The sequence below is a fragment of the Anguilla anguilla genome, chromosome 7 (assembly GCF_013347855.1).
Source record: "Anguilla anguilla isolate fAngAng1 chromosome 7, fAngAng1.pri, whole genome shotgun sequence".
NCBI classification, from domain to species: Eukaryota; Metazoa; Chordata; class Actinopteri; order Anguilliformes; family Anguillidae; genus Anguilla; species Anguilla anguilla.
Window position 1 is genome coordinate 9405131 of NC_049207.1, and position 25156 is coordinate 9430286.

At 50.6% G+C, this 25156-nt stretch overlaps 2 protein-coding genes across 10 annotated transcripts in view; both read left to right on the forward strand.

Annotated features, from left to right (window-relative positions):
- The window catches only part of uhrf1bp1l (UHRF1 binding protein 1-like), a 36730-nt gene extending 17147 nt beyond the window's left edge, over nucleotides 1–19583 (forward strand). The window contains exons 3-23 of one of the 4 annotated variants that reach the window (XM_035427054.1): nucleotides 2669–2707; nucleotides 2823–2914; nucleotides 2998–3187; nucleotides 4659–4799; nucleotides 5058–5228; nucleotides 6628–6808; nucleotides 7124–7207; nucleotides 7490–7567; nucleotides 8022–8186; nucleotides 9040–9159; nucleotides 9264–9376; nucleotides 9593–9734; nucleotides 10359–10552; nucleotides 10990–12374; nucleotides 13484–13632; nucleotides 14081–14247; nucleotides 15032–15182; nucleotides 17577–17833; nucleotides 17945–18053; nucleotides 18176–18351; nucleotides 19056–19583. In XM_035427054.1, coding sequence (XP_035282945.1) covers nucleotides 2669–2707; nucleotides 2823–2914; nucleotides 2998–3187; nucleotides 4659–4799; nucleotides 5058–5228; nucleotides 6628–6808; nucleotides 7124–7207; nucleotides 7490–7567; nucleotides 8022–8186; nucleotides 9040–9159; nucleotides 9264–9376; nucleotides 9593–9734; nucleotides 10359–10552; nucleotides 10990–12374; nucleotides 13484–13632; nucleotides 14081–14247; nucleotides 15032–15182; nucleotides 17577–17833; nucleotides 17945–18053; nucleotides 18176–18351; nucleotides 19056–19193 — 4242 coding nt within the window. In that variant the 3' untranslated portion in view covers nucleotides 19194–19583. The remainder of the gene's footprint in view (nucleotides 1–2668; nucleotides 2708–2822; nucleotides 2915–2997; nucleotides 3188–4658; nucleotides 4800–5057; nucleotides 5229–6627; nucleotides 6809–7123; nucleotides 7208–7489; nucleotides 7568–8021; nucleotides 8187–9039; nucleotides 9160–9263; nucleotides 9377–9592; nucleotides 9735–10358; nucleotides 10553–10989; nucleotides 12375–13483; nucleotides 13633–14080; nucleotides 14248–15031; nucleotides 15183–17576; nucleotides 17834–17944; nucleotides 18054–18175; nucleotides 18352–19055) is intronic. The other 3 variants (XM_035427056.1, XM_035427055.1, XM_035427057.1) reach the window with 3 other exon arrangements.
- A 4530-nt stretch (nucleotides 19584–24113) lies between these two features.
- The window catches only part of LOC118231558 (ankyrin repeat and sterile alpha motif domain-containing protein 1B-like), a 177789-nt gene continuing 176746 nt past the window's right edge, over nucleotides 24114–25156 (forward strand). For 2 of the 6 annotated variants that reach the window (XM_035425466.1, XM_035425467.1), the window contains exon 1: nucleotides 24114–24769. In XM_035425466.1, coding sequence (XP_035281357.1) covers nucleotides 24639–24769 — 131 coding nt within the window. In that variant the 5' untranslated portion in view covers nucleotides 24114–24638. The remainder of the gene's footprint in view (nucleotides 24770–25156) is intronic. The other 4 variants (XM_035425465.1, XM_035425471.1, XM_035425469.1 and 1 more) reach the window with 4 other exon arrangements.

Consider the following 25156-nt stretch of genomic DNA (forward strand, 5'->3'; position numbering starts at 1 on the left):
CTTTGTCAGTGAACCTCCAGACAGACATGGTCCTGTTTGTGTGTCATGTGTATGTGAGCAGCCTAGGCAGGCATGGGTAAATACAGAGAACGGCCTGATACACTCACTGGAGTGTTGAGTGAACACCCTGTGGAAGATGCCTGAGCGTTTGGTAGAGTGTTGAGTGATCAACCTGTGGATGATGACTGAGCGTTGGGTTGAGTGTTGAGTGAGCACCCTGTGGATGATGCCTGAGCATTGGGTTGAGTGTTGAGTGAACACCCTGTGGATGATGCCTGAGCTTTGGGTTGTGTGTTGAGTGAACACCCTGCGGATGGTGCCTGAGCGTTGGGTTGAGTGAGGAACATGTTCTGCGTGCTGCAGTGACTCAGAGTGACGCGGCACCAACGCTCCTCTGTTCCCGTCACCCTCCTCACCACCACACCCTCCTTCTCCTGCCCCTGCAGCGGGCACCAGTACATCCCTACCGCAGTGCTTCCTGCCAATGAGCGAAAAATCAATGCAGCGCCTCTGTTCTGAGAGGCCAGTTTACAGTGGCTGATCAATACTGGCTGCTCGCAGGTGTCTGTTTTGAATAGTGAATTAATACAGGCCCAGTGTAATGTCTCCGTTTAATAGCAAATCAATACGGCGCTGTTTTGTGGTCTCAGTGTTGAATCCTAAATCAATACTGATCTGTTTGATGGTTTCAGTGTTGAATGCTAAGCTAATAAGCTGAACGCATTGTCATGGTGTCACTGTTTAATGGTAAATTGATGTGGCGTTGTGGTTTCAGTGTTTAATAGTAAAACTGAGGTAATGCTTTTGGTTGTCTCTGTGTTTAATAGCCTAGTTAACTAAAGATATTTGGTGGTTTCCATAACAAATTACAAATTAATGTAGGGCTGGCTGATGATTTCAGATCTGGACAGAGTGCTTTTTGTTGGCAACGTTAATGCTTAATTAATCTCATCGCAAGATGTGATTAATAGACAGCTTAATGTGAACAAGAAGCTTCAGCAGAAATTCTGCACTCATTAATGTCTGACGGACAGCGTGACAGATTGTGAGCTCATTAAGGGGCGGAGACTTCTCCAGGTTCTCCATAGCTGGACTGAGAAGTGCTCATTAATATTAATGTACAAGTGGGTGTGCATGTGTATACTCAACAACCAAAGTGATGTTTTTCCGCTTGGAAGATGTAATTACAAGTGAAAAACATTTCTCACGTTCTTCTGTACTAGGCATACGTCATCGTACATGATAGATTGATTCGATGCTTTGCTTCAAAATAAGAGGAGGAGTCATGGCTTTGCAATATTCGCGCAACTCTGTGACTAAGTCTTGCAGTTGCGGAGTCATCCTTATAGAGTCATATTTGTAACCGTCGCTGGGTGGCCGTGTGTAGTTCTCTGCAGGCAAGCAGTACGGTGCTAAATATCTTTGTACAGTGTAGGATCTTTGTCTTTGCCTGCTGAACGCTGTTTTTTTCCCGCTGGCTGGCTGTCTGTTTGTGTAGCGCTCCCCTGTGGGAAATGCTAATTCTTGACAATTATCCAAGGTGTCGGAAGGAAGCAGGTTGGTCGAAATGCCATTAGATTTCAGTGTGACTCACTCATTTTCCCAGATAACTGCGCCTACAATGGAGGGCGGGAGAGAGAGAGAAGCATGCACAGACTTGAATCTGGCCAGAATAACTGTTCAGCAGGTCTGATTATCTTTAATGCAAATAAAGTGTTAGCTGTTCATTGAAATACAGTTCTCACATTTGGGATGCCAAATATCCGCCTGTATTCATTTATTATTTTTCCCCATTTATCCCCCAGTTTGGAATCCTTAGTCATACCGGATTGCTTTGCCACCCACTCTTGTGCTAGGAACACTGCTCCTAAAGTTCAGTACTATTCAGTACTCCTAATGCAAGCCAGTGAATATTTAACACCCTGTGTGCCACGTAGTACCACAGGTGAGAGCTAGCACCGACAGGAGGAGAGGTGTATCACTCTCCCATGACAACTGATGATATGTGCTGGCCTGGTGTAAACAGGGGGGGGTGATACTTGCGCACTGGCAACCCATGGAACCATAGCTGATCCACCCCACCACTGGTAGGGCAACACAAAAAGAGTCCTCTCGCTGTGGACCCCAGGCTACAGTTGACTAATGACTTTGCTTTGCTTGTTTATGGTCCCTGTTTGTAATCGTTCCGTAGCTCATTTGGGAAACTGATATTTACTGTGGTTTTGCAAGAGTTCTGTTGGATCAGCTTACATCTTAGTTTGAAAAGGACTCTGTGCTCAGAATCAGACCCTTTCTGTGAGGCCTTTCTCCTTTACGCCCATTCACTGCTTTAACCGAGTCCGTTTGCTCTGATCCAAGCCTGCTTTAGAGTGCATCGGTGTGGGGTGTGAACCTCGGGTCGTCCCAGGAATGAGACGCTGAGAGAGACCACGCAGCTGCTCCTCCCTCCCACATCGTTCTTCTCTCAGAAACATCTGGCAGAGGGAGAGGCCTTCCGCGTGGCCTCTCCCTCCATTAGCGTTCTTCGAAAGGCGGTGCGCTTTCACGGGTTTGCGTCCTGGGAGAGTTTGCGTAGTTGGCCTGCTTTAGGTTACGTACGCAGATACGGTCGGTCTGAAGGAATTATGCGGTCTTCTCTGTGCCTGAACAGATTCTGTTTCTCTGGCAGATTCCGTGGACCAAGCTGAAGACACACCCCATCTCCTTGGTGAGCAACATTCTTCAGATTTTTTTTGTGTGGCTGTTGATTGACAGGGGGGCTCCAGGGTCTGGAGGCCTCTTTACAGTTTGAGTGACGGGCACGGCGGCGTTCTCTCTTTCAGTCGCTCGACAAGGTGGTGATGGAGATGAGCACCTGCGACGAGCCCCGCCCACCCAACGGCCCATCTCCCATAGCGACGGCCTCGGGTCAAAGGTGAGCGACTCGCGCGTCTCGCTGCCCTCGGTGCTCGTCCGTCTGTCCTCGGCCCCGCTCATTCCGCGTCCGTCTGTCCGCAGCGAGTACGGCTTCGCGGAGAAGGTGGTGGAGGGCATCTCCCTGTCCATCAACTCCATCGTGATCCGCATCAGTGCCAAGGCCTTCAACGCCTCCTTCGAGCTCTCGCAGCTGCAGGTGTACAGCGTCAACACCAGCTGGACCACCAGCGACCTCCGCTTCACCCGCATCCTGGACCCCCAGCGCGGGGAGGTGAGCGCACACGCCCTGTCCCGGGGCGCGGTCTGTCTGTCTGTCTGTCTGTCTGTCTGTCTGTCTGTCTCTCTCCCCCCCCCCCCATTCTTTCTCTAACACTTTCTCTTTCTCTTTCTATCTCTGTCCCTCTCTCTCTTATCTGAGCTTGGGAAAATACCCAGGAAAATACGCAGACCCTTGTATCTCGCTGTAACAATATAGGACACGGTCTGTAGTCTAAAGGAAGCTGTACACCAACCCAACAAGCCCCTCAAGACTGCCCAGCATCAGGCAGTGTTAGCATTTTGGTGTCTTAGAGAACAGTCATGTGACATCTCTGTGCACAGTGCCTATGGACCCTCCCACAGAGACTCTGTGGCTAGTGGTCCAGAAGCCTGACTTCAGTGAATCAGGTGCTGGACTGTGACACTGCTGTGCTTCTCTTTATTTTGCTTCCTGCAGAAGCAGAAATGAGCCACTTCTCAGGGAAGTTAAAATGAGTTAAAAACACACACACACACACACACACAACGTACTGTGTGCTGGCCAACAATTATTTTATTCCTCTTTTGTGGCTGATAAGGAAACTGATAAGCAGTGAAACTCCATAGATAATAATAATAGTGTTAATATAATAAATTTTTAAAAAACAGCAGCTGTCCATTTCTTTCCTCATAGCAGAGGCATCCGGGAAGCTTTTCTTTCATCACACTGCTAAAACCCCTGAAAAGCACTCATTGTTGTGTAGCGGTTTCCGATTACCGCGATTGTGCTGGGTTAGAAGAAAGGCCTTTACTTCAGCCCTCCTCAGGTAAAACTGGACACCCCAGACACTGCTGCACACCTGATGAAACAGTGAGCCGCAGCTGAGTCGATTGCCAACGGGCCTCAGGTGTGCGCCCCACGTGAGGCTGGTGCTATTCGTGGCTCTTGCCTGCCATCTGGGCTTTGGAAGATCGCAGGAACCTCTGATGGCAGCCAATGAGGACAGGCAGCCATTTTGGCTCCTCCCCTGTCTGATTGTAATTTCAGAAAGTCGCTAGGATTCTCCATGCAGAAGCTTGGCTGGTGGGTCTGTTTGTTTTCAGCACCGGGTCTGAATGACGCTAGCTGAACAGACTGAACCAGAAAATAGGGGACATGAGAAACTGACATTGTGCTCCAAAATGTGAACTGGATTATTGATTCAGAAGTGTGAAGAAGTAAAAAAGAAAATGCTTCTGCCCACTGCTCCCGAGAGTTACTGCTATTCTCCCTGCATAGACCTCCGTCAGATTGAGCAGCTGACATGACTGTCTTTCTGCGTATTGTACTTTAATAGAACACTAATTATTTCAGGAGAATCTGCAGTCCAGCCTCATCAGTCCAGCCTCATCAGGAGCTGTTAGATTGGTGCAGCAAAGATCCTGACAGTAGAGAACAGTACCTGCACCGAAGCTTCGTCATTAATGCTACCTTTGGGGACCGTGCCGCCCCTCCCCTCCCTCAGATCCTCACCTTTAAGGAGATCAGCTGGCAGATGATCCGCATCGAGGCCGACGCCATCCAGAGCGGAGAGCACGAGGTCCTGAGCGCGCCCATCCGCCTCATCACCAACCAGTCCCGGATCCGCATCACCCTGAAGAGACGGGTGAGGACGCGCGCGTGCGGAAACATGCGCACCACGCGGGGTGTCATGTGATCGATGTTTGAGAAGCTCGGTTTCATATTCTGATATTGGTTCATCTATGAAAGGAGTGCTTTAAATCCTGAATAGTTTGCAAGTCTTCTAGGTTGCTGGAAATGCATTGACATCTGTATTGTACTTGTCTTTGTGTTAATTTTTTTGGTCTAAGCTGGCTTTGTTCATGTATTATGTTAATTTCTTGGTTGACTGGTTGATTGGCAGATGAAGGACTGTAACGTGGTGGCCTCTAAGCTGGTTCTGATCCTGGATGACCTGCTCTGGGTTCTGACGGACTCCCAGCTTAAGGCCATGGTCCAGTACGCCAAGTCCCTGAGTGAGGCCATGGAGAGGTCTGCCCAGCAGAGGAAGAGCACCGCCTCTGAGACCTCTGAGGTGAGTCCCTATGAAGCTGTCTGTGACACACGCACACACATACACACACGCACACACGCACGCACACACGCACACACACACGCACACACACACGCACACACATACACACACGCACACACGCACACACGCACGCACACACATACACACACGCACACACGCACACACGCACACACGCACACACATACGCAGCCTCTGAGACCTCTGAGGTGAGACCCTGTAGAGCTGTCTGTGACACACGCACACACGCACACACGCACACACGCACACACACACACACACATACACACACGCACGCGCGCGCACACACACACACACACACACCCCGCTTCTGAGACTTCTGAGCTGAGTCCCTGTAGAGCTGTGTATCTGACGCACACGCACACATGCATACACACACACACACACACACACACACACCACACACACGCTCAGAGGCCTCTGGTGATCTCTGCACACCTGTGAGACACGCTCACTAACAGCTTGCTCACTGCCCCCTCTCTCTGTGTAATCCATACCCACCTACACTGCGTCTCCCACTCACGTCATGGTTTCAGGCCCGTATGGACCCTCCTCTCTCCCTCTGCTTTATTAACAGTGGAAATTCACTTAAATGAGCTCTTCAAATGCTGAACCAGTTATTCCACACTGAACACTCTACAATATGTCCAATAATTATAGACCTTTATTTTTGATATGATGATGATATTTAAAGATGACTCTTCGGAGGTCTGGAGCACATTGCTGTGGTCTGTGGTTGGTCCTCCCTGCCCTGGTTTGAGCCACACTCAGGCCTGTGCAGGGTGACGTGTCCCCAGCTTTGGCTCAGAGAAGGTTTCTGCACCACTGCCCCTGTGTCCCATATTACCCTTCAGCTCGTCTCCCTGCTCTCTGCTGTAATAACTGGGGAGAGTCTGCCCTCTGCTGGACCAACGAAGAGTTGCATACTGGTGCGCAGCAGTGTGTGTTGCATATAGAACTCCATTTCTGGTTCATGGTGGCAACCCTAATGTTAGAACAAAAAGCAGTTGTAATACAAAAATATTACAAAAAGCAGTTGTAGGTTTGAATCCTGACCGAGGCCTTTGTGTGGGGTTTGCATGTTCCCCCCATGCCTGTGAGGGTACTCCGGTTTACTCCCACGGTCCAAAGACATGCAGGTTAGGCTAATTGGAGACCCTAAATTGGCCATAGGTATGAGTGTGTGTGTCCTGCGATAGATTGGCAACCTCTCCAGGGTTTATTCCTGCCTCTTGCCCAATGCATGCTGGGATAGGCTTCAGCCCCCCTCTGACCCTGACCAGGAATAAGCGGGTTAGATAATGGGTGGATGGATGTATGTGTAGAAATACATAGGCATATATTGGAATACCTTTCAAATGTTCCTTTCTCCTCCCTGCAGGGGGCAGTGGCGCCCCCCTCCTCTCAGCAGGTTCGCGCGCAGCAGACGTCCGTGGCGGCCGATCAGAACGCCACCATCGCCAAGCTGTTCACCGCCTACGACGTGCGCGAGACCTCGCACCACCTGCAGATCGCCCACCTGGACCTGCACATCTGCGATGACATCCACGCCAAAGACCGAGGTAGTGTCCCACAATGCACCTCTCACACTGGGGGCAGGAGCTCTTCTCTCCTTGCGCTGGCATAGCGCCGGTCCCATAATGTGGCTGCCCGCTCATTCTGTGATGATGCTGTCATGCAGGGTCAGACTGCCTTCTTGCAATATGCACATCACATAGGGACTAGTCTTCTACACAGGATTTCCTTTTGAAATAAAGCATTAGGCATTTAAAGACCGCTTATCTGGCTAGTGATATTGACTTTTTTTTACCGTAGTAAAAGTCATGGTAACTTAACAAACTAAAAATTCCCTTTTGCCCCTCTTCCCCTCTCTGCAGTAATAAACAAGAGGATCACAGGAGGAGCCATGCAGCTCTCCTTTAGCTTTATAACCATGGACTACTACCCCTTTCACAGAGCAGGTGAGTGCCACACACCACACTGTACCTTTCATAGAACAGGGAAATACCATGCAACATACTATCCCTTCTACAAAACAGATATATATATCACATACCTTACTACACTTTACATAAAACAGGTAAATATCAGACACCCTATAGTACCCTGTTCACAAAGTAAATGCCACACCTCATACTACCTCTTCCAGTAGGATGTAAATGTGGGTGATGATGTGGTCTGTGTGCATGTGCTGCGTTTTGGCGTCGCGGCGCAGAAACGCCTCTCATTCTGACACTGACTAGACTCAGACCGTGACTCTGGTGAGGCCGTGAGCTCACCTGGAGAGGAGGCGCAGAGGGAGGAGCAGGCGGCGGCGGCAGGTCCATTTTCACGTCTTCATGATCCCACAGGCAGCACGCGTACGGGGAGTGGGTGAAGGGGCACAGTGCCCGGGTTAAGCTGGCACAGAGTGCCGTTTGGGCTGGGCACAGAGGCTGACGGTTTGGATGAACGATATGGAGTGTGGGGTTTTAGGGTTGGCACAGGGCACAGTCTGGTGAGGGAGATGAGGTGGAGGGTGTGCGGGAGGTGTTTCAGGAGGGAAATGAAAGCGGTTGAGCATGTGTTTGGCTGTAGCATCATACTCAATCCCTTCTCTCCCCCCCCCTTCTCTCTCCCTCTCTGCTTCCCCCCTCCCTCCCTTCCCCCTCTCTCTCTCTCTCTCTCTCTCTCCCTCCCTTCCCCCCCCCTCTCTCCCTCACTCCCTCCCTCTCTCTCCCTCCCTCTCTCCCTCCTTCCCTCTCTCTCTCTCCCTCCCCTCCCTCCCTCTCTCAGGTGAGAGCTGCCTGCACTGGATGCACTACAGTGAGGCCACTAAGTCGAGGGAGAGCTGGGCCCGCAGCCTGCTGGACGAGTTCAAGTCCAACGTGGAGATGCTGAAGAGCGCAGTGAGAGACCATCAGTCTGGCGGCTCGCCCCCCCAGAGCTCCCCTCAGCACGGTACATACACACGTACACACACACACACACATACACACGTACACACACACACACATACACACACACGCGCGCACACACACGCATACACACGTACACACGCACACACACACACACACACATATACACACACACACGCGCGCGCGCACACACACACATACACACGCATACACACACACACACACACACATATACACACATATACATACACACACATACACACACACACACACACACACACGTACACACGCACACAGACACACGTACACACACATGCACACGTGCACACACACACACACTCATACGCACACAAACACACACACACACGCATGCACGCATACACACACACATACACACACGCGCATACACACACACCACACACACACACACACACGCATACACACACACACACACACACAGACACACGTACACACTCAGACACACTTACACATGCACACACTCGCACAAAATTGTCTAACATTAATGTGTATTATTCATTGTGTGACATGAAAGCTTTTTTTGAATTTTGGATACATAAAATAAAAAATAAAATAAAATCAATTTCTGAAAAGCACAGTGTTGCAGAAAAAGCTCACAGCACTTGCTAGACCTCCAAGGACGTTCTGCCCAGAGACAAGGTTGATTTGTGTTTGATGAACACAGCGGAAGCCCATTAATATATTTGCTAAGAAGTTGCAGTAATAATGACTGTGTAGTGACATCACATCTCCACAGTGATGTAACAGTATTTTCTCCAGTGGTTTTAATGGGTGTGGCTTTGAGATGTGAACATGGTCAAGTGGCCAGTGAGTGAAGAAAGGAAATGTAATTTAAGCTGGGGTTCTCTGTCCCCCAGCCTCTGCGTGTCGTCCCGTAGAGCAGCAGGGTGGAGTAGTGGTTAGGGAACCGGACGGTGGACCTGAGGGTTGTGGGGCCCGGTCGCGGGTTGGGCACTGCTGTTGTTCCCTTGAGCCAGGTACCCTCTCCGGCGTGAGGTTGGGGTGACGCACCTTACCCCCCCCGGCCCCCTCCCGGAGGTGAGCGCTCACCGTCTCCCCCCTGTTCCCTCCTCCTCAACAGGAAAGATCTCCACCACCTCCACCAGCACCTTCTCCACCGCCGCTCCGCCCCCCAAGACCCAGCTCATGTCCAGTTCCATCGTGCTCAGGATGGCCGACTTCAGCATCTACCAGGTACTGCGTGCGGCGGGAACGCGGGACAGTCCCCAGGGTCTGCTTGGCAGGGCAAAGTGCTCACAGTCCAGGCCCTGTGAGATATCATGACTTAGACTTGGCCATCTTGCTCCACCTTTTCCTATCTCTCACTGATTTGGTTGTGTGTGTGTGTGGGTTTGTCCATGTTTGTGGGCGCATGCGTGTACGTGTGTACGTGTGCACGTGTGTGTTTAGGTCTCCACGGCAGAGCAGCGCCGCTCTAGTCCCAAGGCCATGATCTCCTGCAATAAGAAGTCCCTGTACCTGCCCCAGGAGATGCCCGCCATCCACGTGGAGTTCACCGAGTACTACTTCCCCGATGGCAAGGACTACCCCAGTAAGAGACCTCGATGAACGCTAAAGAGCACATGTCTGCCGGTCCCTGTGAGATGTGCTACAACCTTATCACCTCCCCTGAGCTGTCCCTTGTCCTTTAACACTCAGAGGGTTCGACAAAGATGTTGTGCGTGTTGACCAGTTATTTGTGTAATGGTGGTTTTGCTCCCCTCCGCTAACTTGTGTGAAACTGGAATGTCAGCATCCAGGAGTGACGTGTGTAATTCTGTTCAATGTGTAACGGTGTTATTGCTCCCCCCTGCATTGTATCGTCTGGTCTTGTCATATGTGTAACAGTGTTAGTCTTCCCCTGCATTATATTTTCTGATCCTGTCAGATGTGTAACAGTGTTATTCTTCCCTGGTATTGTATCATCTGGTCCTGTCAGATGTGTAACGGTGTTATTCCTCCCCCCGTATTGTATTGTCTGGTCCTGTGAGATGTGTAACATTGTAATTAGTCCCCTGCTTTGCATCATCTGGTCCTGTCAGATGTGTAACGGTGTTATTCCTCCCCCCGTATTGTATTGTCTGGTCCTGTGAGATGTGTAACATTGTAATTAGTCCCCTGCTTTGCATCATCTGGTCCTGTCAGATGTGTAACGGTGTAATTCTTCCCCCTGCAGTACCCTGTCCCAACCTGTACGTGCAGCTGAACGCTCTGCAGCTGGTGATGGACCCCCGCAGTCTGATCTGGCTCAACCAGTTTGTGCTGGACCTGCGGCAGAGCCTGGAGCAGTTCATGGAGCTCTACAAGCTGGACGACTCCCAGAAGCCCGACGATCACGTGGACATCAAGGTGGACGGGCTCATGCTCAAGGTGGGACCCCCCTGACTGCTGCTAGGCTTGGGGATTGGGCATTTAGCATTACATTATGTTATATTACAGTCTGTTACTTGGTATTTAGAAGACGTTTTTATCCAGAGCGAATCCAAAAACTTGTTTGCATTTTTTAAAATAGTGTCCAGCTGGGTATACTAATCAATGCCGGTTTCTCAGTGGCACACCAGCAGTGTCCTACCTGGGAACCAAACCTGCAGCCTTTAGTCTATCTGCTCCTTCTCCATGTGTGTGCACATGTGTCTTAGCTGGTTGTGTGTTTACTTGGTATAGTCATTGACAATGTACGAGTGGTGCTCGGTGAGTTTACTTGTGGAGCTAATTGCATGTGTGTCTGTCTGTGTGTCTGTATGTGCTTGTCTGTATCTGTATGTGTTTGTGTGTGTGTGTGCGTACGCGCTTGTGTGTGTGTTCAGCTGGTGGTGCCCACGGACAAGGAGCTGGCGGGCCCCCCAGACGGGCCGCGCTCCGTGTCCATCCAGACGTCGGAGATGGTGGCCACCAACACGCGCCACCCGGCGGGCTGCACGCGCTCCAGCCTGGAGGCGCTGCTGCAGGACTTCCAGGAGGAGGCGCTGTTCGCCCGCCGCGACGGGCCCGACGCCTTCCCCGTCCTGCACCCGGTCTTCCAGCGCCACGCCCACGAGCAGGACACCCGCCTCCACGACATCTACCGGGGGCTGGTCCCGGCGGCGCTGGCGGGCGACGCCCTGAAGCCCCCCGCGGCGGCCGACCTGTGGGCGCTGCACTTCTCGCAGTTCTGGGTGGACTACGAGGGCACCCGCAGCGGGCGGGGCCGGCCCGTGCCCTGCGTCGACTCCTTCCCCCTGTCGGTGTGGACGTGCCAGCCCGCGCGCCACGCCCGGCACCAGGAGCGCCTGCGGGCGGGCGCGGCCGGGCGGGGAGCGGCGGCCGGGGCGGGGGGCGTCCCGCGCAGCGAATCGGCCGAGGCGGTGGGCCGGCTGCAGAGGAAGAGGCTGCTGAAGGAGTACTACGGCAGCGACCCCCCCGCGGGGCCCAACGGCATCCGCAAGCCCTGCTCGCTGGACGGCCTGACCCCGCCCCCTGCGGCCCCGCCCCCCGCCGGCCCCGCCACGCCCCCGGCCCCCCGCGAGGCGGACGTGCAGGTGCTGGTGCACGTGCAGAAGCACCTGAGCGTGCAGGTGAGCCACCAGCAGTACGTGTTCCTGCTGCGGCTGCAGCAGTCCATCCGGAGGCTGCAGCAGACCCTGCAGGAGGACACCGAGCAGGTGGGGGCGCGGAGGCAGGACCGCGAGCGCGACTGCGACGGCGACCGCGCCCGGCCGTTCGGCGTCTGCGTGGGGGTCCTGCTGAAGAGCGCCGAGGTGGCCCTGCTGCTCCGCCCCGTCCCGCAGGGCGACGCCAGCCCCCTGGGCTCGGACCTGTCCCCCTCCGAGAGCGCTGGCACGCTGGGCGCCGGGGGCGACGGGGCGGGGCCAGCGGGCCCCCCCGGCTCCGCGGACGAGCTGCTGTGCGGGGGCGGGGTCCAGGGTCCCGCCCCACTCCGCCCCTCCCCCTCCATCCCAGACGGGCTCCGCGAGGCCTCTTCGGAGATGTCGGACGGGGAGGAGAGCCAGGGGGCGGGGCCTGGCAGGAGGTCGTCCTCGGAGGAGAAACAGGACTTTGGGGAGGGGGCGCTGGACTCCCTGATCAGTGAAGAGCAGAAAGAGCTTCCCCAGGGGAGGGCGGCAGTGGACCCCCCCATTGACCCTCTTACCAAAGACTTGAGCGACAGCAAAGACAAGCCCTCTGCAGCAAAGATGCCCCAGTCCATGTCCAGGTACAGCTTCTATTCTGCTTATGTAACTTCTTATATAATATATTATAATCTGTGATTGTATTTTAGTCTATGGTTATGTTGCATTCCATTACAGCCTTTTTACTAAAGCTTGTCTTATGTATATCACGTTACAATACAGACTTTTGTTACACCTTGGCCTATTTATTAACATTGCAGTATGCCCGGTTATTATAGTTTCTTAGATTTATATCACATTACCATACAGCCTGGTATACCTAGGCCTATTTATTTCACATTACAGTACCGCCTGTTGTTACAGTTTAGCTATTCACATTGCTTTACAATGCAAACTGTCATTGCGACGTTTATATTGCATAATCATCCAGCCTGTTATTACAGCTTCTGTTCACACTGCTTTGTTACAGATTAGTGAGACACTTTATTATGTGATGATTGCATGTAATTCTCACCTTCTACCAGACTGGATCTATTTCAGAGCCTCATGTACACTGGCAGTAAAACACAGCACACATGCCCTACTCCGTGTGGGAGTCACCAAAGTTAGCTGCAGAAAGTGTGAGGGAGAGAGCACGTGCGTGTGAGCGTGGGTGAGGGTGGAGAGAGAGTGCAGGTGGAGAGAGAGAGTGAAAGTGGGAGAGCAAGTGTAAGAGAGAGCGTGCGTGTGAAAGTGGCCCTGTGCGTTTCACCCCAGGCTGGCCTGTTCTCTCTCTCTTTAAAGGAAAGGAAGTTTATCTCTGGTGTGTGAAACGCTGAGCCCCCCCCCAAACAGCAGGTCCACCTCCCTCTATTCCATTTCCAGCCTGTAAGCACAGCCAAGCCACACGCGTCCCTGCCGCTAGCCGTTAGCCTGTAGTCGTTAGCCGTTAGCTGGACTGTGTCGTGCTGTGGCTTTGTGGGTGTGGTTTTGTGTCGGACAGTGTGTAGGTTTATGGCCAGTATGACTCGTGTTAGCTGAGGCGCTGTGAGGGGCCAAAAGGTTTGAAGACTTCCCCCCCCAAGGATTCACCACTGGAATTCATCTGTTCTACTCGTGTGCATATGCATGCGCACACCTACACACATGCGCATGCACACACCTAAACGCTCCCACACGCACGGTCACCTGACGTCGTCTCTGTCTGTCCCAGTGGACGCCTCCTGAGGGACAGGTCTCAGTCCAGCTTCTCGGTGTCCTATAAGAACCTGAAGAAGAGCCCGTCCCTCCACTCCCTCGACAACATCTCCATCGACAGCTGCCTGCTGGAGGACTGCGATACCTACAGCCTCCTGGAGAGAGGTAGCTCTGAGACACGCCCACACACTCACACACACACGCACACACAGACACACACACAAACGGTGCCACACACAAATTAGGCTAGAATAATTGAATATTTATTTTGTAGTGCCTTCTGGATATTCACCACTAGGTGATGGTAGAGCTCAATTGTTTGTGTAGCAGAAAAATAATGCGATCTTTGAACTTGAGTGAATCGTTGAATAACAATTTGTTGTCATTGCACAAGCATTGTGTGGACATACTTCTCAGGTTATGATGACTTCTCCCCTGCATCTGACAGACTTGAGCGCTTTGCAGATGGGGGCAGGGTGTACTAATTAATGAGAGGACAATCGGTGCTCTGCTACTTAGCTGGGGCTTAGCTGCGAGCTGACATTGCGCTTGGGACGCCGCCGAATGCTAATTAGTTAGCGATGGCGTGGTAAGATAATGATTTCTGCTGCAGATGGCGCTGGGGACGACCTTTCCATGTCCGGATTCAAGGACGTGCAGAGTGACCAAAGCGGAGCGGAGAGCGCCAACGAGGCTTTAGGGCCCAACGCCGACGGAGGCGCGTCGCCTGACACCGTGAGCGCCACCTCCCAGAGCATCGACGAGCCCACCAAGGACCTGGTAACGACCTTTAACCTTTACCCTTTAACATCGTCATACCCTGTAATGCTGTGTAGCAGAGTAATAACTTAATAACGGTTAATGACCTTTACCCTTTATCACAGTTATAACCTGTAATGCTCTGTAGCAGAGTAATAACTGTTAATGACCTTTACCCTTTACCCTTTAACACCGTCACACCATGTAATGCTCTATAGCAGAGTAATAACTGCTGGTAGCCTTCACCTTTTATCACTGTCATAACTGTTATAAACTGTAATATTCTGTAGCAGAGTAATAACTGTTAATATCACATGCTGTAATACTCCATAGCCAAGTAATAACTGTTAATATCACACGCTGTAATGCTCTATAGCAGAGTAATAACTGTTAATAACTGGTAATAACTATCTATACATAAGTACTGCCTATACATCCAGATAGTTTTGCTGAGATTTTATTAGTTTCCTCGATATCTGCCGCTCACCCTGATACATTGGACCTCAACAGACTCATATTTTTGTAGCACTCTATGCATCAAAATTCTACATTTAAAAAACAAGCTCACGTACTTACAAGACAAAATGTGCACCTATATTAACATAAACTAAAAAATCACAGTATTTTTAACAGTCCAAGCACAAACACACAACAATGCAGGCGTGTGTGTGTAACATGCCGTCATGTGACTGATGACGATACGTCCAGGGCATAGTTTTAATTGGCAGATTCTGGGTCTGGTTCGGCAGAACAGGCCCGAGTGGACGTGCAGGGTTTACAGCCGGGTCCCTGTGTCTGTTCCCAGGTGTCGGTGCTGGTTCTGAAGGTCCACTCCGTGTGTGGAGCGCTGGAGGTCCAGGGAGACAGCACCGCCGTGTCGCTGGAGGTTGGTCAGGTGGTGCCTACCCAGCTGGGAAACGTCAGCGTTCGGCAGTACCTCAGCAACCGCAGCCTGGGTGAGAATCCAGTGTGCCTCCCCCTGACACACCCTGTATGAAGCGTACCGCCCAATCAGATACTCTCTCCAGTACAGTACAGTACCTCAGCAAACCCAGCCTGGGTGAGAATCCAGTGTGCCTCCCCCTGACACACCCTGTATGAAGCGTACCGCCCAATCAGATACTCTCTCCACTACAGTACAGTACCTCAGCAACCGCAGCCTGGGTGAGAATCCAGTGTGCCTCCCCCTAACACACCCTGTATGAAGCGTACCGCCCAATCAGATACTCTCTCCACTACAGTACAGTACCTCAGCAGCCGCAGCCTGGGTGAGATTCCAGTGTGCCTCCCCCTGACACACCCTGTATGAAGCGTACCGCCCAATCAGATACTCTCTCCACTACAGTACAGTACCTCAGCAACCGCAGCCTGGGTGAGAATCCAGTGTGCCTCCCCCTAACACACCCTGTATGAAGCGTACCGCCCAATCAGATACTCTCTCCACTACAGTACAGTACCTCAGCAGCCGCAGCCTGGGTGAGAATCCAGTGTGCCTCCCCCTGACACACCCTGTATGAAGCGTACCGCCCAATCAGATACTCTCTCCACTACAGTACAGTACCTCAGCAAACCCAGCCTGGGTGAGATTCCAGTGTGCCTCCCCCTGACACACCCTGTATGAAGTGTACCGCCCAATCAGATACTCTCTCCAGTACAGTACAGTACCGCAGCAGCCGCAGCCTGGGTGAGAATCCAGTGTGCCTCCCCCTAACACACCCTGTATGAAGCGTACCGCCCAATCAGATACTCTCTCCAGTACAGTACAGTACCGCAGCAGCCGCAGCCTGGGTGAGATTCCAGTGTGCCACCCCCTGACACACCCTGTATGAAACGTCAGAGTCCGTGCGGAGTTGCTCTGTCCAGTAGCTACGCGCAGGCTATCGTTTTCCCATCAGCAGAGATCACAGAGTAAACGAGCGATCTTTGAGGAATGAGGACGGGCGGCGGCTCAGGCGCGGGTGTGTTAATATCGCGAGCGCGCGCGTAATTTCCCCCCTGCTCGACGCTGCCAGAGCGGCCATATTAGCCCTAATGGAGCGTGCTGCTCTTCTGTCAGCCTCATTAGACACGGAGACCCGTCTCTCCGCTTTCCTTCCAGGACCCATTTCACAGGCCAGTGGGGACCGCAAATTCAGGAGTCTGAAAGATTGCAGAGCCCCTTCCCCTCTCCTCCCCACCCCTCCTTCCTCCCTCTCCCCTCTCTCCCCCTCTATCCCCTCCCCCGCCCCCCCCCGCCCCGCTTTCCGAGCGCAATTTAATTAACAGCAGGCCCCAGTGTTCTGGGGACATCTATCAGGCGCCTTCGTTTGCCAGCGCTTTCTGATTAAATTCGGCCACAGGCGGAGCCCAGATTGCGTTCGGAACATGAAAGGAGTAATTAGCCAATCTGGTGTGAATTTGTACTTTTGACTCGGGAATAAGACGTGCCCCCCCCCCCCACCCCCCACCCCCACATCGGATGCGGCTGGGACGCGGCGTCGGCTGGTAAAAGAGCAGGAGCGTGCGGAAGGGTGCGAGGCGGGCAGCGGGGCATTATGGGGCCCCGGGGGCCTCTGCTCTGAAGGCCCCGGGAGGTTGGGGTCCCCCTGCCTCAGCACACGCGGTCCTCAGTCTGACGCTGAAGAAGCAGGATCACTGTCCGCGCAGTTAGCCACGCAGCGCAGCGTAGGCTGTGGAGAGCGACTGTGTAGGCGGGAGGTACTGAAGTGTGCTGGACTCCTGGGACAGATGAGCCCGTTGCTCGCGCGTTAAGTGCGTAAAGTTTTACCGTTTTTGCTTGGCCCAGGCAGTCTTTTGTGTGTGTGATGAAAGACATTTTGGATACGGGCGTTCTTGACAACCTGCTGGCTTCACTATGGCAGGTATATACGGTGTTTTCTATAACTTTAATACTTTACTTCAGCGAGGTCGGTTTTATTAAGTGTGCAAAACGAGCACTGCGTAAAATCTGAAAATGGTTTTTGTGTAAAATGGGCAGTAAACTCCTTATTGATCTGAGTAAAAAACAAATCTAAGAGCCAATACTTCTGCCCACTCAGACCTGGAGGTGAGTCTGAAGAACATTCATGAGCGTGCCGAGAATCTGCAGCTTCTCTGTGCTGTCCGGTTGTGTTGTGTGCTGTAGAAATGTATCTGTGGTCAGCGGTATAAGAACAGCTCAACTGGAGCCTCCCGCCCCACTGGTCATGTGACCAGTCCACGGGCCTGACTTTTAGCTTCATCTCTCATCCAGTGATGCTGTGGAGCATGTGTCTGAGTCCTCAGTCATATCCTGGTATTATAATATGCTAGTTGATTCAGAGCTGTGGTTGCCGCCGTTATTCGCACTCACCTTCCTCTCCGTCCCCCAGGCGCCGCCCCCGGCGTGAGCGCGGTGGACAGGAAGTCGCGTCCGGAGGTGCAGGTGCGGCTGGAGAGCGGGCCCCGGGCGGCGGCTCGCTCCCCGCTGGCGGCGCACAGCGGCTTCCTGCAGTGCCAGCTGCAGGGCTTCCGCTCCGACTTCCTCATGTCCTCCCTGCGCAACCTGGGCCACTTCCTGCAGGACGACTCCGCCTCCCACATCCTGCCCATGAAGATCGACGTCAGCGACATGCACGTCAACCTGAAGGCGAGGACGCGCGTGCAAGCCCTAACGCCTAGGCGTGTCGTTTCACACACTGTTCCGCAGCATGTTTGGCCACTGTGAGCACTGACCCCGCCCCCTGCTTCCGCCCTATAGGACGATGCTCCCCGTGACAACCCTTCGGATCCGGAGCCGACGCCCATCACCCTGCACATCGATAACTTGGTAATCTACCGACAGGATGATGGGTCCTTCTCTATAGGAGGTGAGCCCCCCCTCCCCAATTGCACAGATTACCTCATTCATCAGGGAGTGTCCCCCTGTCCCCCTTTCCCCTGTTTGGCCTGTCTGACCTTTCGCTCTGGTCTTCTCTCTCTTTTTGGGCAGTGGCCCAAACTCCTGCAGCAGTGCCTGACAATCAGGTGGAGAAGGACAAGGCGAACTTGGCTCCTGACGTCCCCAGGGTGGCTCCGGACGCCCCCCGGGGGGTGAGCTGCGCGTCGCAGACGACGCAGACCACCCCACAGCCGCTTACCAGCCACGCCCCATCCCCCAAAGAGAAGGTTAGCCCAAATTAGCCGGACCCCTCCAGTCCTGCAGCTCTCTTACCTGTAGTTTCATCATCCCACTCTCTCCACCTTAAACTGTGCAGGCACTCGCATGCCATCAGCGATCACTTCGCCAGGGACTGCCCCGTTACAGGCGGAGAGTTTTAATTGGCCATGAGTAATAGAGCCCACCTATAATCTGTGGGAGGCCTCATCAATCTTCTATTTATCAATTATGGCGTAATTCATAATTAACTCTGCTTGCGGAGAATCTGTTCTTCTTGCAGTTACACATTGCCGTGAAAATTGGACCATGTGATGCTGTGTCTGGAGATTAGTTGTTGATTGTATTGCAAGAAGAGGTGCAACGGAAAGTTAACTGCATCTTTAATGCAAAAATAATTGCAATTCATTTAATCTCTCTTAATAACATCAAAAGCTACAATGCCCGCATCGGGTGCAATTAATGTACAGCAAATCCAACGGCACATAATGATGTCAACTATTCTGTAAACGAAGGCTCTTACTGTCAAAAGTGATCTTGTTTCATCTCGCGCACCGCGAGCGCTTGATTGCTTATGTGTTTGGAGTCTGTGCATATAATAAAATCGACCAATCGCTTTGTCACATAATCTGGTCAGGCACTGGCTGACATCATCTCTTTCATACACACACGAGTCGCTGACTGTTTCCCTTCGGTCTCCCTGTGCCTGCTGCAGCTGCTTGTGGAGGAGAACGAGTGTCTGAAACTGGAGCTCTCCAGAGCCAAGATGGCGCTGGCGGAGGCCCAGATGGAGAAGGACTCGCTGGTGCACCGAATGAAGAGCCTGAAACTGACCCCCGGGGGCAGCAACTGAACGCCAGGAGGCTGTAATCTGAGCACCGGGGGCGGCTAAAAGTGATGAGCCAGGCCGGTCTCCTCATCTGGACGCCGCAGTCCAGGGAGACCAGGAGCCCTGGAGCAAACTGAGAAACTGAGAATCCGCTGCAGTCTTGCCCTGGTGCAGCTCTTATTCTTTTACAACATGGGCTCTCTGAAACAGGACCTGTCTACAGCGGCAGTGACATGTTTCATTGAGTCATACATTCACTTATTCATACATAAATACATACATACATACACATACACAACCACACACCCTTTTTCAGTTTGAATACATCTGTGTGCTGCTGCTGCCTAGTGGTGTGGAAGGTGCAGGATTTGCACCCGGGACCCTTGGGGAGGGAAGGAGGGAGGGCGGGGGGCAGCGGGAGGGTTGGGGGGTTGGGGGGTTGGGGGGTTGGGGGGTGGACAGTGAATGTCTTAATTTCTTACGGCAGACTATTTGCACTGTACTATACATCATGTATTTAATACATTTTTTAAAAAATTATTTAGCTCTTAACAAATTGTGCATCACGTGTGAGCGAATGTGTATGCGCACTGCTCGTGTGCGGGAATGTTCTGGAATGTGTTGGAGTTCTGGAATTTGGAGTGCTAGGTTTTAGGCAGTGTATTTGAGTTTATGTTGAATCCCATGTACTCGTAACAGATAATTACTTTCAGTCTAATTCTACCATATTTGATTCATTTGCTTAAGATAAAACACAGGATGGGATTCATTTCATTGTACAATAGACCCGGACTTCAGTCTGTTTAGTTACCTGTGTTCATTTGTACGTGAAGATTTCCCACAATTCCGTCACCCTGCGCTGTCTGTTATTTTTCTAAGTGTACATAGACATAGATTTTTCAGTGCAGCACATTTTTACCTGAGCTGCTGTAAATACAACCACAAAAAAAATCCCTCCACTGAGGAGAGGGAATACTGCAGTGTGCTATAAGTCCTCCAATGAGGAGAGAGATCACTGGCATCTGCTTCCAGTGCTTCAATGAAGGGAGAGAACTCTAGCGTCTCCACATTTATATATTTTTGGAACTACATACATTCAAAATAATTTTTCACAGAGTGAAGTGGTGCGCATGTGTCCTGCCACTCCATGCTTTGTGTCTATATGTGGGACATAGTTTATAATGTACACACTTCACCTATGGAAATGCACACAGGAAGTCCTTTTTTTAAACAATGGTAAATCAGTGAAGTAGTTGTTTTGGTTACGGATCTTAATTTCGAAAGTCTCAAACGCTAACACAAACCGGCTTTATGATCGCTGTTCCCTGTGACTGAAGAATGTAACTTCTGCCATTCTGATGCTCCCGGGTGGGCACGTAATTTGACAGGGCACTACACATATCCCTGGTATGACCAGACTGCGTGTTCAGTTGATCTCCCTGTCACAGAAGGAGCCTGTTCCGTAGATCACTCTAGTGTAGTATAGGTACTGTTTACAGGAACTCCCCATTAGAAGAGGAGACAATTCAGCAGATCACTCGAGATTAGCAGGACACCATTGAGTACATCACCCTGGCACAACAGACTATTTTCAGCACATAACCCTAGTCTAGCAGGAGGCTGTTCAGTGGATCACCCTAGTTTAACGTTCAACTTTGTGTTCAGTAGATCAGACCGGTGTAACGGGACACTGTTCAGTGGATCAGTCTGGCATAGCAGGACTGTTCAGTAGAAGATCACTAGGGTGCAGCACGACGCTAGGCTAAACAGAGGCTCACCCCTGGTACCGCAGAACACCGTGCTCAGCTGAAGCTGTTCAGTTATGCAGTATTATCTACTCAGTCTGTGAATTTATGAAGAGAAGTTCCACATCTCAACTGGTGCTTACTTGTGTACGTACACTAACGTCAAACTGGCAACGGAGGATCTGTTTCTGATCTTATCCCTTAGCACTTCATGGCTCGTGAGCTGCTCGATGTGACACAAACGCGCACGTCCAGCGCTCGACCTGAGCAAGCCATCTCCAGGTGTGACTGATTGTTTGGCCTGCCTGGCTGGCAGACGTCTGCCTGAAAGCTGTGAAACTGATGCATAGCCCAGCTGTGTGTCGGTTTGGTATACATGCGTGGGAGTCGGTGATTAATATCTGTGGATGCGCCTGGGCGTGACAGCTGTTCGCGGGCTTCTACAGCACTGAACTGAGGGGGTCTGTGATTGATGGCCTTTTTAATCTATGGGGTTCAGCCTGAATTGATAGCTTGGTGCTGTTGATAGTTCAGGGTTTCACACCACAAAGCCAGTTTACACTGTGTCCACAAAGGTGACCCCTTTTCCCAGTTTTTTTTTTCTCTTTAGTTTTCTCTCAAATATTGAAGGTTACCCTGGTTCCATTTGGAGCCCTCCCCAAAGCCCAAGTGCCTCTGTATTGCCCCAGTAGGGGGGCGTGAGCCAATGTCTCCATTTCCCCTTTAAGTCCAACTGAATGTCCAGCTCAGATCTACCAAACCTGACTGGAAATAGTAGGGAAGGGGAAAAAAACACTTGATTGTACAAAGACACCTGGGTAATTTGCCCTGTCCCCTGATTGATTGTCTACCCTGAAATCTGACCCCTCCATTGGTTCTCTGGATCACTCACCTGTAATTTCCCCCTTCTGTTGGTCATTACCTGTAAGCCCCGCCTCATTTTGTCTGAGTTCCACATCCCACTCCCTGAGCTCCTCCCCCTTTTCATCGAGTTGTTTTGTCTTCTCTGAACCGTTGGGTGTTAATCCTGTAATATGATGTAATATTTCTGTTAAAGCTGCTGAAAAATACTGTACAATAAAAGGGTATTGAATAATACTGCCTGTTTATTAATTTTTTATCAAAATGTAGTTCCAAGCTTGTTCCTTGTCCACCTCAGAGTTTTAAACTGGCAATACATGCAGGACATTTATGTTTATATCGGTGGAGCGTCTGCTTAGTGTTGATCTCTCCCATCTTGCCCCTTGTCTCTCAGCTCACTGCATATATCATTCAGATTCTATAGAATACAGTATGCTATGTACTGGCACTGGGCCGTCCATTGATGGAACTTCCAAACTGTACGAGTGTAGAAATGTGTAAGGTTGCTGCAACAACATAACTGAATGACATGATGCTCCACACCTCATATCATGGACATAAATTAGAAACTTATTTTTGCCTTCAGCTTGTCTGGTCTCCTACTTTGTCCTATTATGTTTATTACCACCGTTCAATGAACTAGTTGAATTGTATTTTATTTACTTTGTTTCCCTGTTTGCCCACACATATTTGGTAATATCACATTTACTCTGGATTCTTAAAAGATGCCAATTTGTGTTACCTTTACAATTTCAGACTTTGACTGAAATTATAATTAAATCAATGCACATGAATGTCTTGATCTGTAATGATAAGTTCCATGTTTACCCATTTTAGAAAGGTCACAGACATGGAAAGGCAATTATGCTGCATATTCTCTAATAGTGCATATTCAATTAATAGCGTTATAGATTTTGGATAAGCACTTAATTTTAGCCGCACCTTTTGGGATATAACGCTTCTATAAATGCGGTAAAAAAAATGCCGTTCAGCGTTAGGCTTTGATGCCAAGCCATCAAAACCTTAATTCTGTTATAAGTAATTTGGTAAAGCGCCAATGATGCCACAGTGACATCTATGGTCACGCAGAAACACTGCACCTCCATATCCGGGTTCACTCGGTCTCAATCTCGTTAAGGCCAAAGATGGAAATGTCTCACCCTTCCTTGCATGTTCTGCAGCGTCATAGTTCACGAGTCACCCGCATTGTATGATCCCTCGCCACAAGTACGGTTTCCTGGCAGGATCTGCTTTTGTATAGCTTCCGGAAGTGAGAAATGTGCTACTCTTGCACACTTCTGAAATGGCCAAAGTATAATCGATCTTCATGAATAAAGTCGAACTTTCAGCCGTTTGTTCCCTGCGCTGAACCGCCTGCCTGCTGTGAATGGAGCGTTGCCATAGGTGTACTGATATGTAAAACTCCCTGGGAAGTTCCAGTGCATCTTCACAGCTACTTGATTCCCGTCTAAATTGAGTTTATTCACTCTGTTAATCAGAGAGGTCAATCAAATCTAATGATTTGGTTACTTCCCTTTTTCTAGGAAAAAAAAAGGATATATGTCACAACTGTAGGTGACAACCACCGGCTCCACTTTGTGGTAATCACCTGGATTAAATATGCCCCATAAACAACAGCCTACTCCAAGTCAAAGGTTGAAGAAGCCCACACAAACCCCTCAAACGGGGTTTCCCCTGTATAAAACAAATCGCACTCTATCTTGAGCTGTCAAGCTCTACATAAATCAACACGCGCTCTTCCTGAAAGTGTCAGCTCCTATAAATCCACACACACTACACCTAATCTTATAGCTCATAAATAAACGCCGCGTGGCAGAACCACGGAAAACATGCCTGAATCTGTCTGCTCATTCATTTTACTTCGTTATTCAAAATGAGTAATATTTACATTGCAAAGTGCCACAGTTTAGATGGGACTTGCGTGGATTCACCAAACACTGATGGCACAAGTCCAATTCATTTGATGCCATTTCTTCAAAGACATGACACGCATGTAGCCCCACTTCTACAGTCTGATGAAAAAAAGGCACTGGAAGTTCTGCTCCATTTTCACAACGTATAAAGTAGTCGAAATAATCTAAGTAAATGCACGCATGTATCCATGATATATATAATGAGTCATCTAATTAACCCATTAATACATTTGCAAATACGCTAAATAACGAAACAAACGTAAAAACGTATTTTTTTTATATTTTATGTTTTTGTTTTTTAAGCATCACAATTATTTAATTTCCAGTGCTAAGAATAGGTTTCGCCTCTTGCTGGAGCTACAGCACCGTTTGTATCCACGCCCATGCTGAGTAGCTTGTGCTTTCCACAACCGTGCGGGCGGAAGCTGCTGCGCGTGTCGCTGTGGAAAGGGAAAGTGTAGGAGAGCGGAGCTTCGACTCGAAACCTCGCAAGCAGCAGCCCCAGCACACAGGCACAGTACGCGTGGAAAGGAGAGTGTATATCTGTGTATGCGCGTGTGTGTGCGTGTGAGAGAGAGGTGTGGGTGACAGTCCCATAGAACAGCGTTTCCAGGCAACCGGCCCGACAGTCGGCTCGCGCTCCTTCAAGTCGAACTGCACAACACCGTGCGAAATCCGCTATTTAGCCTACAGTGTACTATTCCTCTACTTCGTTCCACTGTAGACGAGCGGGGATTCGTCCACATCCAAGCTTGCTTTGCAGAGCACCCCCGGTGGTGCTTTGCGTGCTGGAGGGGAGTGTCGTTTTGCAGAATATGCAGTAAAAATGAAATTATTTTCGGTACAATGAGACAGTAAGGGGGTACCTCGCTCTTCCCGTGGCTCTACCCAACGGGGTTGGATCTATATATTTTTTTCCCTTCGTTAGGATGGGGAAGGAGCAAGAGCTACTGGAAGCGGCCCGGACTGGGAACGTAATCTTAGTGGAAAAATTACTAAGCGGTAAAAAAGGATTACTGGGCACGTCATCTGGATCCATACCGCTACCGAGTTTGCTGAGGTATGTAAACACACTTTTGTATTACTCTACCCTCACTTGTATGATACAACGGAATGAGGCTCGACAGAAAACCTGGGTTTTTATTGTCAACTGCTTTACGCGTGAATGATGCAGTAAGGTGAACTGCTCCAGAATCAATGCGGTTTTGAGTAATCAGCGGTTTAAATACCTAAATGCATTGGCTACATTGAATTTAGGTATAGCATACCTATGGAGGTTATGGTGATCTACTGCGCCGGGTGAGGGTTGGCGGGGTGCTTGTGTTTAACTGTTTTTGGTAACCTAGTGTTTAATTCGTCAGGACTCTGGAGTGCACTCATGTAACTTGAGATTTGTTTGCATTTTTTCTAATTCTGCTATTATACATTGATCTCTCAAATTGAATAC